The sequence below is a fragment of the Buceros rhinoceros genome, unplaced genomic scaffold (assembly GCF_000710305.1).
Source record: "Buceros rhinoceros silvestris isolate BGI_N320 unplaced genomic scaffold, ASM71030v1 scaffold2375, whole genome shotgun sequence".
In the NCBI taxonomy this organism is placed as follows: Eukaryota; Metazoa; Chordata; class Aves; order Bucerotiformes; family Bucerotidae; genus Buceros; species Buceros rhinoceros.
Genome location: NW_010410930.1, coordinates 38164 through 49287, shown reverse-complemented (window position 1 = coordinate 49287; position 11124 = coordinate 38164). Strand labels below are relative to the sequence as shown.

The following is an 11124-nucleotide window of genomic DNA, read 5'->3' as shown; positions in this document are numbered from 1 at the left end:
AACAGCGAGTTAGGAGGATGACCAGAAAAGCACCAGACTACTGAGCATCAAGTAATCAAAACTTGTCACCGTGAAAGATTTGGTCAGTAGAGCTGAAGAAGAAAAGAGATGGAGCAATGATTGTAAGCTTTGGTCAGAAAAGGCTTAACGTTTTCAGACATGTGGCACGTTTGAAGTGTGTTAGTGGGAAGAGGAAAATCCTAGTGGTGACTGTAAACAGTTCAGTGAGCCTTCGTTTCTGTACCGTGCGCACTGGATAAATAGATTCCTTTCCTTATACTTGCCACAGAGCCAGGTGCTTCTGTCTCCTGGGGGGAAGATGAGAAGTGCAAATGCCAGCCCATGTAGAGGAGATGAGCTGACTATAGGTCCCCTAGTAAGAACTGTTGAAGATGGTTTCTGATTTCATGTGACGATGACATTTATGAAGAGGTATGCTGACTCGAGGGAGCTTTTTTGCTAATTTGATTTTTAAGCTCTTGCCCACATACATAATTCCACAGCTGTTAAATTGCCAGCAATGCAATGAAAAGATTGCTCCTGTTTTAAAATCATTGTTCTTATTTAAATTGTTAATATTTTTGTTCCTCTAAAAGTCTACTTGTTTTCAGTTTCATAAAATCCTGTTTAAAATCACAGATTTATTTTGAGTTATTTGTTTCCATGAAACAGACTTAGAAAAAATTTGATCTGCTTAATACTTTTGCATATTACCTTCATGTATTTAGACTATATAAACTATTACCGTTTACATTTCTGTGTTCCATAATACTTAGAAGAACTTCACAGATATGCGTGATAATTACAGCAAATCAGAAGAGTACCACCCCCCCCCAAAAAAAAAACCCCAAACCAAAAAAAACCCCAACCAACCGAAGAGGTTACCAATTTTATAGGTTTAAAGTGGTGTCCTAATTGGCTCCAAACTGCAACTAAGAATCAAAGTGGAGAAAATCACCTAAATTTAACCTCCCCCTTAGTCAGCGGTAAGCTTCGTAGGACACTCCCCAAACCAAATAAGGCCAGGAAGAATGTGCTAAGCACTGAGTGTGCTAAGAATAAAGCTGAGCTGGGATGGATAAGGTTACCCCGAGCTCTATATTTCATGTTTCCTGACATACCCCCCAAAGAACCGCAATTACGCTAGCAAGCCTGCAGGAGTGTTAAACAGTTCTTTCCCAGTTCTTTTGCTTTTTGCTGCCTTTCCATGTGTTCCTGTCCTCTTTAGAGCTGGGCCTTTTTACTTTTTAGTTGGAGTGCATTAGGAAAAAGAAGCTGAAGATTCACCGTGAGGCATGGCTATTTTTGTTAGGAGCTGACATTTTAGACTGAGCTTTAAGTACTGCCTCTGGAAGGCCTTAGGTTGCTCCGTGAGGGCGGAAGTTTGCAGAGGAAACAAAGTTCAGAGGGGTGCATACGAAGAAGGAACAGAATTAGAAAAAGCAGAGGACCTCCATTCTCATTCTGCAGCTCCTGCAAGACCCAGCAACACAAAAGTATTACCTAAGCTGCCACAGTAGACCTTGACCTTTTTAACAGAGTATCTCTTACTATCAACATCATGGCCGAGATTAAAGCAGAAGGTACGGTAACTATTTTAAAATATAATTAACCAAAAATGATATGTACTTTGACAGCATAATTGGGCTAGTGTGTCAATATGATTTGTTGCTCTTAGCAAGTAACACTTCAACTCCAGGATCATTTAATTTTGTTTGTTGGATTGCTTTCTACTTTTCTTTCCTGTTTCTTCTTTTTCACTCCTGTAGCTTGAGTTTCTACCAGTTACTGAAGCTAGATCTCTGTACATCTCTAAAAATAGCGGTAGTCTTATTGGCAGAACAACACTGCTTAGGTAGCTCTATTATAGAGCGATACAAGAAGGGGAACATTTGAATGTCAGACCATTCCACCCTCAAGCATTTGCTCAGGTAAAGCTTTGCTAGTCCTTTATAATAGGAGATTTGGCAGAGACCGAATAGCTTAGTTTGGTGGCCCCAGTTTTCCCGTAAGGAGCACTGAGTGTTTATGAACTATACAGGGAGTTACTGAAGGGTAAACACTACCAACTCTGCAATCCTTACTCAGGTAAACTAATAAAGGAGTCAGTGAAAGTTGTGCTGAAATAAGTACACCAGAGCTAGGCTTGCAGGAATGAAAGGCAATTGTATTAACCAATAAATACATATTCTAGAATATGAATATTTCATGTACTTCAATATTTCCTGACCATTCATATTTAAATATAATTTTAGATGCATAACAATATTTTATCAACTGCAGTCGGACAGAAGATGTATTTAAAATACAAGCTTCTTTAAATTTAATACTGAATATTTTAGTTGAATTTAATTCTAACCTTTTTTTTCCCAATGTGGATTACTCCACTGTTTATCCAAATTTAATAATAACACTACAAAAAAACCAAGCAGCTTTTAAACAGTCTTCTGAAAGTTATTTTTATTCTACTCGTCAAGGTTATGTAGTGTTTCAGTGTATTAAAGTTGTGCTTTTAATTGTCCATTTTTTACTCTTAATATTTGTAAGAGGATCTACATTAAGCACTGTTAGGGGTGAGCCCATTGTCTTCTGAAGGACTGATGTTAGGATTTTGTCAAATTACACAATTCTTGCCTGATGCCTGGTTAGCCTCAGCAAGGAGACAATGTGCACATGACTTTTTAATCAGCAATTGAACGGGTCTATAACTTTCTTCTGGCACCAAATACTGCCAAAGCGAGCAGCTCAGCCTGACAGCCCTAACTGAAATGCTAGCACTAGTTTATTTGGATATTCTTAACCAGGACTGTTGGAAACGTTGGTTATTTTGTAGCTGCTCTCAGGGAAATCTGTGAAAAGATATTTGTCTTTGAAAACGCGTTCATTAATACTGTTGGTGTCAGAGGCGCAGTATGGAAGTACCTCTTGCAAGGTTCTTCAAGACAAAATAAAACAAGGTTAGCAAGATTTTTAGTCCAAAATTAATAGTAAAAATAGAATACTTTTCAATCAGTGTGGAAGTGACTTGGCAGGAACTTTGCTTATAAAACAATAAAAATAAACCCCCCTAAAATAAAATAAAAATAGAACAAAGAGTCTGAAAATGTTTTTATAGTGCTTTTATAGGTTTTTTACATGTGTTCCTTAGCTGTAACACTGGGTGTCTGTCTGCTGTGTTTTTAATCTGCAAAGCAATAGACTTCAAGTGATAAGCGTCATCAGTTCCACAGTAACCTGACCTTCAGCACGACAGGTAAATAAGCCATATAATTGTTTAGTTTAGTTTGGTTTAGTTTTGTTATATTTGGAATGGACTTCTGTTGTTTGACTGATTTTTAAACTCTGGATGCATGAGATGAAAATTTTACTTACAGCAGAAAACTAAGAATTAAGCCTGGAGCTAATCTTTCACTGCAGTTTATTTTCCTCTGGGGCTACTGCTGGCACTCACAAGGCGGTCTGAAAGATGAGACCCAAACTTCAGTAACATAGTTTGGACAAATAAAAAACCAATTAAAATACCTCTTGCTTCACACAACTCCTTTTTGATTTTATTTTGTTTCATACTACATCCCAGCCCATGATTTGCTGGGGTCTTTGTGGCATTATTAGGATTAAAGTACTTGCTCCTTGTGGTGGTATTCTTAACTCTATTTTACACTGTACCAGCTAGACTGTTGGGCTCCTTGCCTTTTGTGGTACCATGCTGACATGTCAGAGAGCACAGCACAACAGGGATGAAGATTCAACAGTGCTGTGGGCAGCGTGACTGCTGGTGTAGAGAGATGGCCCAGCCCCGGCAGAATGATACTGCTGGTGCACATCTCAGGGTATCTTTTTCTGAAAGCCCATGTCAGTACCATGGTCTGTACAGAGATAGATGCATTGGGCCAATGGGGTGCTCTTTCAGGTCAACATCACAGTAATGACAATGAGACTAATAGTTTAAAAATGCAGCCACCAAGCAATGTCCCTGGTGCGTCTATTTGTATTGCAAGTCACGTGAGACTAATAGTTTAAAAATGCAGCCACCAATCAATGTCCCTGGTGCATCTACTTGTATTGCAAGTCACACATGCTGCCTATTCATTTCCAGAGCCACATATCATTAGTTGTGGAAATACTGGTGAAGTGTACCTGGTGAAAGACAAAAGGAGATCTCTGAAGACAGTGATTTATAAAAGCCCTTAGGAAGCAGGCAGGACCTAGGTCTTCTACTGACAGATACTTAGGAGTAAATTCCAAAGGATTATCTTCAGCATCCTCATATTGCATATAATTGTGACCACAGAAATGTAATACTAAAATGTGGAAGTCCTTAAAACTGCATATAAAAAAAATCTCCATACAGACAGTAAGTACTCTGCTTTTACAACACTCTCAGGATCTGTTATTATTAGTATTAGTATTATTAGTGGTGGTGTTACTGTTGTTGTTGTTGTTACATGTCAGCTGTTACTGAGTATTCTGTAATGGCTGGGGACTTTACAGTGATCCACTTAAGAGCTTGCCTAGAAAGCCATGGGATCTAACCGTGCTGCTCTGGTGTATTTATGAACACAGGGATTGAACTGGACTCAGAGGCAGATGTAGTCAGAACTGCCACCACTGAAATACGAATACAAAAAGCCTGGCGGCTCTGAGAAATGTATAGCTTAATCTGTACGTGCACAGTAGCTCCAGCAGCAGCCCTGTAGTTGGTTCTTTCCAGCCCAGTCTTCTGAAGGTCACAGTGCAAGGCTGATGGCTGTCCCCTGGCGCTTTATCCTCCCACACAGGAAAGAACGAACAGGCTCAGCTCAGCTCCGCCTGCTGCAATGCACCGGCGACTGTGCACTGATCTAATCCAGGGAGATGAGCTGTTTGTCTGCCACGACTGATTTCCCCAATGGAGCAAAAGAGAAGCAGCAGTCAAACAGAAATGTGAAAATGAGTCACAGTTTGGTCCTTATTTTGCTGCTGAGAGCTGTGCAGCTACAAACGTCCTCTGTCTCAGAGCAGGCTGCAAGGAGACAGGTTAGCCCTAAGGCCACAGACAGCTCGTCAGTGACAAAACAAAAATTACCTTCTGGATTTCAGGCCTTTTCTCAGGCTACTTGATAACTACAAGAAGTTTTAAGGTGCAAACCGTTTCAAAAGGCAGATTTACCAAGATCTGTGTGCCTAAAGATTAATATCCATGAAACAGATAATGTATGAGAAATACCACAGAAGAGCCAGAGGTTGAGATCACACTGACTTCATGAGTGTGATGGCCAGAAGCTGACAGCAGTCTCCAGATGGCAGAAAGTTTAGCAAAGTCACACTACAGGCAAGAGAGAGATAGCTACTTCTCATGGTAATTCATGAATTGCTGCTGGAGGTGCTAGCTGTGCTGACTGCAAAAGGCGCCTAGATGAATAAATGGGATTAGATGATTCGTTTTGATGGCTGAAGGCATGAGAGGCATTCCCCAGCCTTCAGTTAGGCTGCTGTTCAAGCATTGACTTAGGAGCTTTCTATAGAATCTATTTGCAAGAAACGAGTTTGCAAAATGAAAAGTCTTTTTCTGGCATTCAGAGTTGAAGAGGAAGCAGATAGCATACCTCTTGCAGCGGGTTAAGGAAAATACAACAATTAGTCAATTATTTTTTGAAGGAATCAATCTGCTGTTGTTCAGGAGTACCAGGTAAAGTCAATGGCCTAATTACCCAGAGAGACTAAAGGTCAGAAATCCCAGGACTGCCTGTGAAGAAGTAGGACTTCGGGGGTAACAGAAGTTCCAAATTCTCACCGAAACTCCTTAAAACTTGGATTCCTCTGTGTCTTTAGGCCTGGACAATGGCTGTGTTCTTTCTCATAGTCTATTGAGACAAGCAAGCATGAGGCCTGATTTGTTAGCTTTAGTTTGAGGTTTAAGAATTTATGGACAATGTCACTTAACAGCCGGTATGGTATCTATGCCTGTTCAGCTGGTAAAAAGAAATTAGCATGTTGTTACCTTAGGTAACCCCTCAGAAAGTCAGCTAGCTGTGGACAGCAGGAAGCCTTAAAACCTATAAATCAGAGGTTTAAGCTAATGCATCTTGTCGCTAAATCCATGATGGGCTGCAAGTGCGTGTGTGAAGTCAACTCGTGTGCAAACAGCTGGACTGTAGGTTTGAACATTTATTCACTTTTTATTAAAAAAGAACCTTTTGCTCATAAGTATTTGGAACTTATTTTAAGGTTACTTATACAATGACAAATATGTTTAAAAGTTTAGTATCATTTTCAAGTTCTTGGGGTTCTCAGCTCTGACTGACTTGAAAATTAAATCTGTGCAAATATTTAGATTCTCAAAAGTCACAATCTGCACCTTCAGGTATCCAATCCATTTAAAAAAAATCCAGTCTATAAATATTTTGAGTCCTTTTATCCGTTACCTACAATGTAAACCCTGAGTAAGAAGTAGGTTCATGCTGCTTTTACTGTTCTGCTCTGGAAAGGAGTAACTGGTTTAGTTTACGTGTTTCATAATGTAGGTCTGGCTTCAGTCCAGGCCACACTGAGGACAGAGAAATCAGGGTTTCCCTCTTTGAGGCAGGTCAAGCTGCTTACAGAAATGTAGAAGCTTTCCTTTTCCTTCTCATGCTGATATCCCCTGGTTTCAGCTCTATTTAAGAAGATTGAACTAGTGGACAGTGCTTATTTTGCCAGTTTAAACTGCATTTTAAGTAGCAGAGGGTGGCTTGCTTTAAATCCAGATGATTGAGAAACCTATTAAATCACCAATTTTAATCATTATTTAAATAAGAAAACAAGAAACCTGGGTTTTAGAAGCATCAGTTTTAATTTTTTACATATTTTCTATCATTCTTTTCCCCCAGAGAATGGCAAAGAGAGTGATTCCTGTTAGCTGATGACCAATATGTTGATTAAGTACAGCCTTTCTCACAAAATTTGTGCATTTGAGGGAGAAAGATAACATAAATATCCATCTGTTAAGCAATTCTATAGTTCAGGAGCCATTCATCCAGATCCTTAGTCTTTACATGTTGAGTTCTTTTATGATGGAGAATGGTAACTGGTGCATTTGTTTTTTACTGGATAATAATTTCTTTTTGACTTGTGATTTCTGTCAAGCTTCATTAGGATGGAAATTGGAATTCAGTTAAAATGGTTCAATCCCAGCATTTTAAAATTGTTTATTAGCGTGCTAATAAACAGCTGTGCCCACAGCACAGCTCAGTTATGGTAGTAAGCTTATTTCCAGAATTGTGAAGGAAGTACATGGCTGCCAAGCATTTGCCTAACAGTAGAGAAAGCAGCTCCAGTAGGTAGCAGAGATTCTAGATGACACTGCCAATGGATCTTGTGCTGTCCCACATTCTGTCCATTTCTTCATAGCCTCTGATACATTTTTTGCTCTGTAATAGTTTTCTTTTTCCTCTTCTCCTTCTTCCAAGATCTGGTATATAATACTGCAGGTAATATTCAGGAGTAGTAACTCTGGTTGTTTGGCTAAATGCAAATTGTAATCAGAAGAACATGGTGAAGCACACAGTAAGCAGCTACAGTATTCTTCAGACTCATTAGATTTTGAGAAGAACTGATTTAAACAAAACAGATCATGTAATATATAGGAGACTAAGCAAAAAACTGTAGAAGACACTGATTTTTTTCTTTTTATCCCGAACTGTCTCTTATGATAAAACTCATCTATGTTACAATTTCAGTCAAATCTGTTCAGTTGCTCAAAATTGTGGTCAATGCTGGTCTTTGTCCTCCAGAATCAGAATGAAAAAGCTGTGGCTTTAAATCCTGAATAAGCCTCACTTGAGTCCTGTGGCTGATTTGGGCTTTTTTTAGAATCAGTCCTACAGCACAGTATGAACTTGTCTCTGGCCTAAAAGTTCTGCTTAGTACCACGAGAAGGCATTTACCATAAGAAAGGAAAATATGAAATGCCTGGCACAGAAAAACTTTCTCACTGGAAAAGACTCCTTTCTATCTTTAAAAATAGTTTTTAAAAATCCTTTACAAATATGTAATGAGTAAAACCTGCTTCTCCCTGTACATGCTTATATTCTCACAACTTCAAAAGTTTCTCTGTACCTTTGCCTGGAGCCAAATTGTCAAAGGCACAATGAATCTAAGCCTTTGTAGCCTCCTTTGGTATGCAAATTAACTCATTTCCCCCCTATATTTCGTTATGTAGATTTAAGTTGTGGTTCTCTGTGCATGTCAGGAAGGCTAAATCTTGTTTCAATCTTCACTAAGAGGTTATTCACAATCGACACAATTACCATAAATATAGTTTTCTGGTAACTTTTTTACTGTTTTTAGAGGCATAATTTAATACATCTATTCAAATGTTAAGATCCTCATTTCGCTTTGACATTTTTCTCCTATAATGGGTAGGACCTTAATTTTGACTTCAGGTTTATCCTGTAATTCCTACTGCAGTCAGCTGAAGTGGTACATTAGCATATATGATAAAGGATGCAACCTGAGATCCCAAAGAGGTGATATAACACGTATACGATACAGTTCAGGCTGTATACATTACATGGTTTTATAATCTCAATATTTAAACTGTAATTGTAACATAAATTTAGTATAATTTCAATTACTTTTCTTTTTTTAAGAGCAAACTTTAAGCCATCTTCTTCCTAGGCATTTTGTAGTACCATTCATATTTGCATTACCATTCACGACAGGATTAAAAAATGTGAGCATTTCACAAGCAGATATCCAAAGTTAGACTCACCCCTTTAAATACTGTTGTTTTGGTTTAGTTTTTTTACTAGAAGTTTTATTGTAGTAATTATACTAATTATAGCAAAAGATCCATGATAGAGGTTGAATGTGAACCCTGTCTGCCTGGGAGAGCTACATGGTGAGACAGCTGACTACATCCTGTCACTCGGAGAAGAACCACTTACACACTCTGGTCTTAATTTGTGTCTGAACCTGTAAGGTTGGTGAAGAGAATATTCTGAGGCTACAAAGTTTTCTCCTGCTTCAAAAAAGGAAGGCTCAAAAGTTGTTTTTTTTCCCTTTTAGACTTTTTAAATCTGTAAATATATTTGATAAAGTTGTTACTTTAGGAAGAGACATGTCAACTGAGAACTCATACAAGTATTTTTTCCTCAGCAAAGGTAGCCCTGTTACCAAATGCCCAAGCAGAATTAATCCATATGACATACATTTATCCTAAAATGCATCTAAAATTCATGTCTTTTTCCAGACATTGTAATTTTGTACATTGGAGAACGTAATCTCTACTCTGCTGTTAGTAAACCGGATGAAGTCATGAATTTCCAGACCAGAAATGGCCAAAACTCTGCTTTCCCAGCCTACTCTCTCTCTTTCTTCCCCTTCCAGAAACAAGTGCAGCAGGGCCCTCTGCCCAGAAACAAACCTTCGTGCGTATTTCCTTCATTAATCGCACGAGAGAAATCCATAGAGTTTGTAGTACAACTTTATTATATATTTCCCGCAACTAGCAGAGGTTTCCAGTGATAGGTTGTTTTCTTTTAGTGATTTATGCAGGACTCATGTCAGAAAGAACACAAGGGAAACTTTACTGGTGGCTGTTATTCTGGAAAGAAGGGAAATCGGTAACTTCAGAAATTGTGGAAAAAAGAGCTACAAATATGTGGAGTGCAATTTCAGGAAAGCCTTTTTGCTTTGCAAGGTTAGCTACAAATATTGATGAGTGTTCAGCACACTCTTAAAATTTAAAGTAAATGTGAACTAATTTCACATTTACTTTAAATGTGCATATGCAGATACTAGTGTATCGAGGTGAGGGGGAGCAATATGCAATTTTGCTTGAGTTAATCAATTAAGATAATTTCAACTATACAGGCAAAATAATAATGAAGGCTAGGCTTTTGTTTTAAAAACTAATTAGGGAGTATTTTCTTTTAAGAATATATTTGCCATCGTTTCATTTGTCTCCCAGCATATGCTAATGCATTTCACACTGTGAAATGCTAAAGGCAGTTTCACAAAAGCGATAGAAACGACTAAGCTAGTTTTACAAGATGGTTGCTATCCACTCTTCATTGTGTCATGCTAAGTGTAGACAAACAGAAATAATATGGCATCTGCAGAGGATGCCAGGAATAGAAAATGGCACTAGTTTTTTTATTATTTATTTACTGTTAGTGCCTAGAGGTCAGGACTGCATTGGGCTAATGACTTCACGGAGCAAGAAACAGTCTCTTCACTAGAGTCTTACAATAATTTCAACTTTTAAAGATTCTTTGATTTCCTTAATATTTTAGAGAATAAAGTCCTCTTGGTAATAATTTTAAGATTTAACGTTCTAGTAAAATAAATTTTAAACTATCCTACTCTCCAAAAGCTAACATTGAAATTCACGAAAACATTTTTAGTGCTTACCTTGTGCTACTTAGGTATATAAATTATGTGTTATGTTTTCTGCTTTATGACTGGTGTTTTGTTTTTTTTGTTGTTGCTGCTGTTGTTGTTACGTGAGTAACACAAAAAGAAAAGAGTTTACTCTCCGCTCTGCTGGAGATGTTGACATCAGAGGGCTTTAGGACCTTCACTGACCCCTGCTAGAGCCATTTGCAGTGGGATGTCTCTCTTTCCTCTGCGAGATGCTGTGGTGGTCCTGTGTCCCCAGGGGCGGGGAGGAGGGAGGCTGAGCCCATGCTCTCCATAGGCACACATCTCTCCAATCCCCATGCATTCCCTGTACCTGCAGGCTCAGTCACTTTCCCCTTTATTTTTTCATTAAGCTGTATATATTTTCTTGACATTTCTCAAACGTGAACACAATTTTAAGTTCCAGATGTTCCTTCTTTCCCTGAAAATGCCTAGGTAGACAGATATAGATTGCATCTTCTGTTGAAAACAGATGTACATCAGTTGTGTTGGAGCAATTCCAGGGTCAACCATATGCCACTAGAAGAGGCAGCTGTTTTCCAGGTGAAATTATTTAACTAGCAACAAAACTCACCTTACAATACTATTATGTGTCTGTTTTCTAGACCAGCAATCTTCTTTCCAGCCAATTCCACCTCTCCTTGTTTTCCTTTTTTAATGTAAATAAGCAGGGAGACCCTTCCTCTTGTTCTCTAGGATGCCTGCAAAAAATTGTGCAGAAGTCTGAACTCCTGGTCGTGT

General features: G+C 38.5%; 1 protein-coding gene across 1 annotated transcript in view; it reads left to right on the top strand.

Moving 5' to 3' along the window:
- The first annotated feature begins 1362 nt into the window (after positions 1-1362).
- LOC104493143 (triadin-like) overlaps positions 1363-11124 on the top strand; it is a 41100-nt gene continuing 31338 nt past the window's right edge. Inside the window, exon 1 of the mRNA XM_010135771.1 lies at positions 1363-1583. Coding sequence (XP_010134073.1) covers positions 1562-1583 — 22 coding nt within the window. The 5' untranslated portion in view covers positions 1363-1561. The remainder of the gene's footprint in view (positions 1584-11124) is intronic.